The sequence below is a fragment of the Austrofundulus limnaeus genome, unplaced genomic scaffold (assembly GCF_001266775.1).
Source record: "Austrofundulus limnaeus strain Quisiro unplaced genomic scaffold, Austrofundulus_limnaeus-1.0 Scaffold399, whole genome shotgun sequence".
Taxonomy (NCBI): Eukaryota; Metazoa; Chordata; class Actinopteri; order Cyprinodontiformes; family Rivulidae; genus Austrofundulus; species Austrofundulus limnaeus.
In genome coordinates, this window is record NW_013952801.1 from 130,860 (window position 1) to 131,158 (window position 299).

Consider the following 299-nt stretch of genomic DNA (forward strand, 5'->3'; position numbering starts at 1 on the left):
CTGAGTTGCCGCCATGTGATTGGCTGATTAGAAATTAAGTGTTAATGAGCAGTTGGACAGGTGTACCTAATAAAGTGGCCGGTGAGTGTATAAGATCATTTCAAGTTGGACCAACAATATTAACACAGGTGTTTCACATCATGAGGTGATCTCAGTGTAAAGCGCTGAGTCAGCAGGTGAAGAACTGTATGGACTCTTCTGTTCCTGTGATGAGGACTTGTTCTTCGTTCTGCAGGTTCTGCAGACTTCAGATGCCTCTCAGAGGAAGCAGAGCACTTACGCTCCTCCAACCATGAAAG

At 45.2% G+C, this 299-nt stretch overlaps 1 protein-coding gene across 1 annotated transcript in view; it reads left to right on the forward strand.

The window, feature by feature from the left end:
- The window catches only part of LOC106528721 (protein phosphatase 1 regulatory subunit 1C), a gene marked incomplete at its 3' end in the record, with an annotated part of 8,544 nt that extends 8,245 nt beyond the window's left edge, over positions 1-299 (forward strand). Inside the window, 1 exon segment of the mRNA XM_014023957.1 lies at positions 236-299. Within this exon segment, the coding sequence (XP_013879411.1) occupies positions 236-299 (64 nt within the window).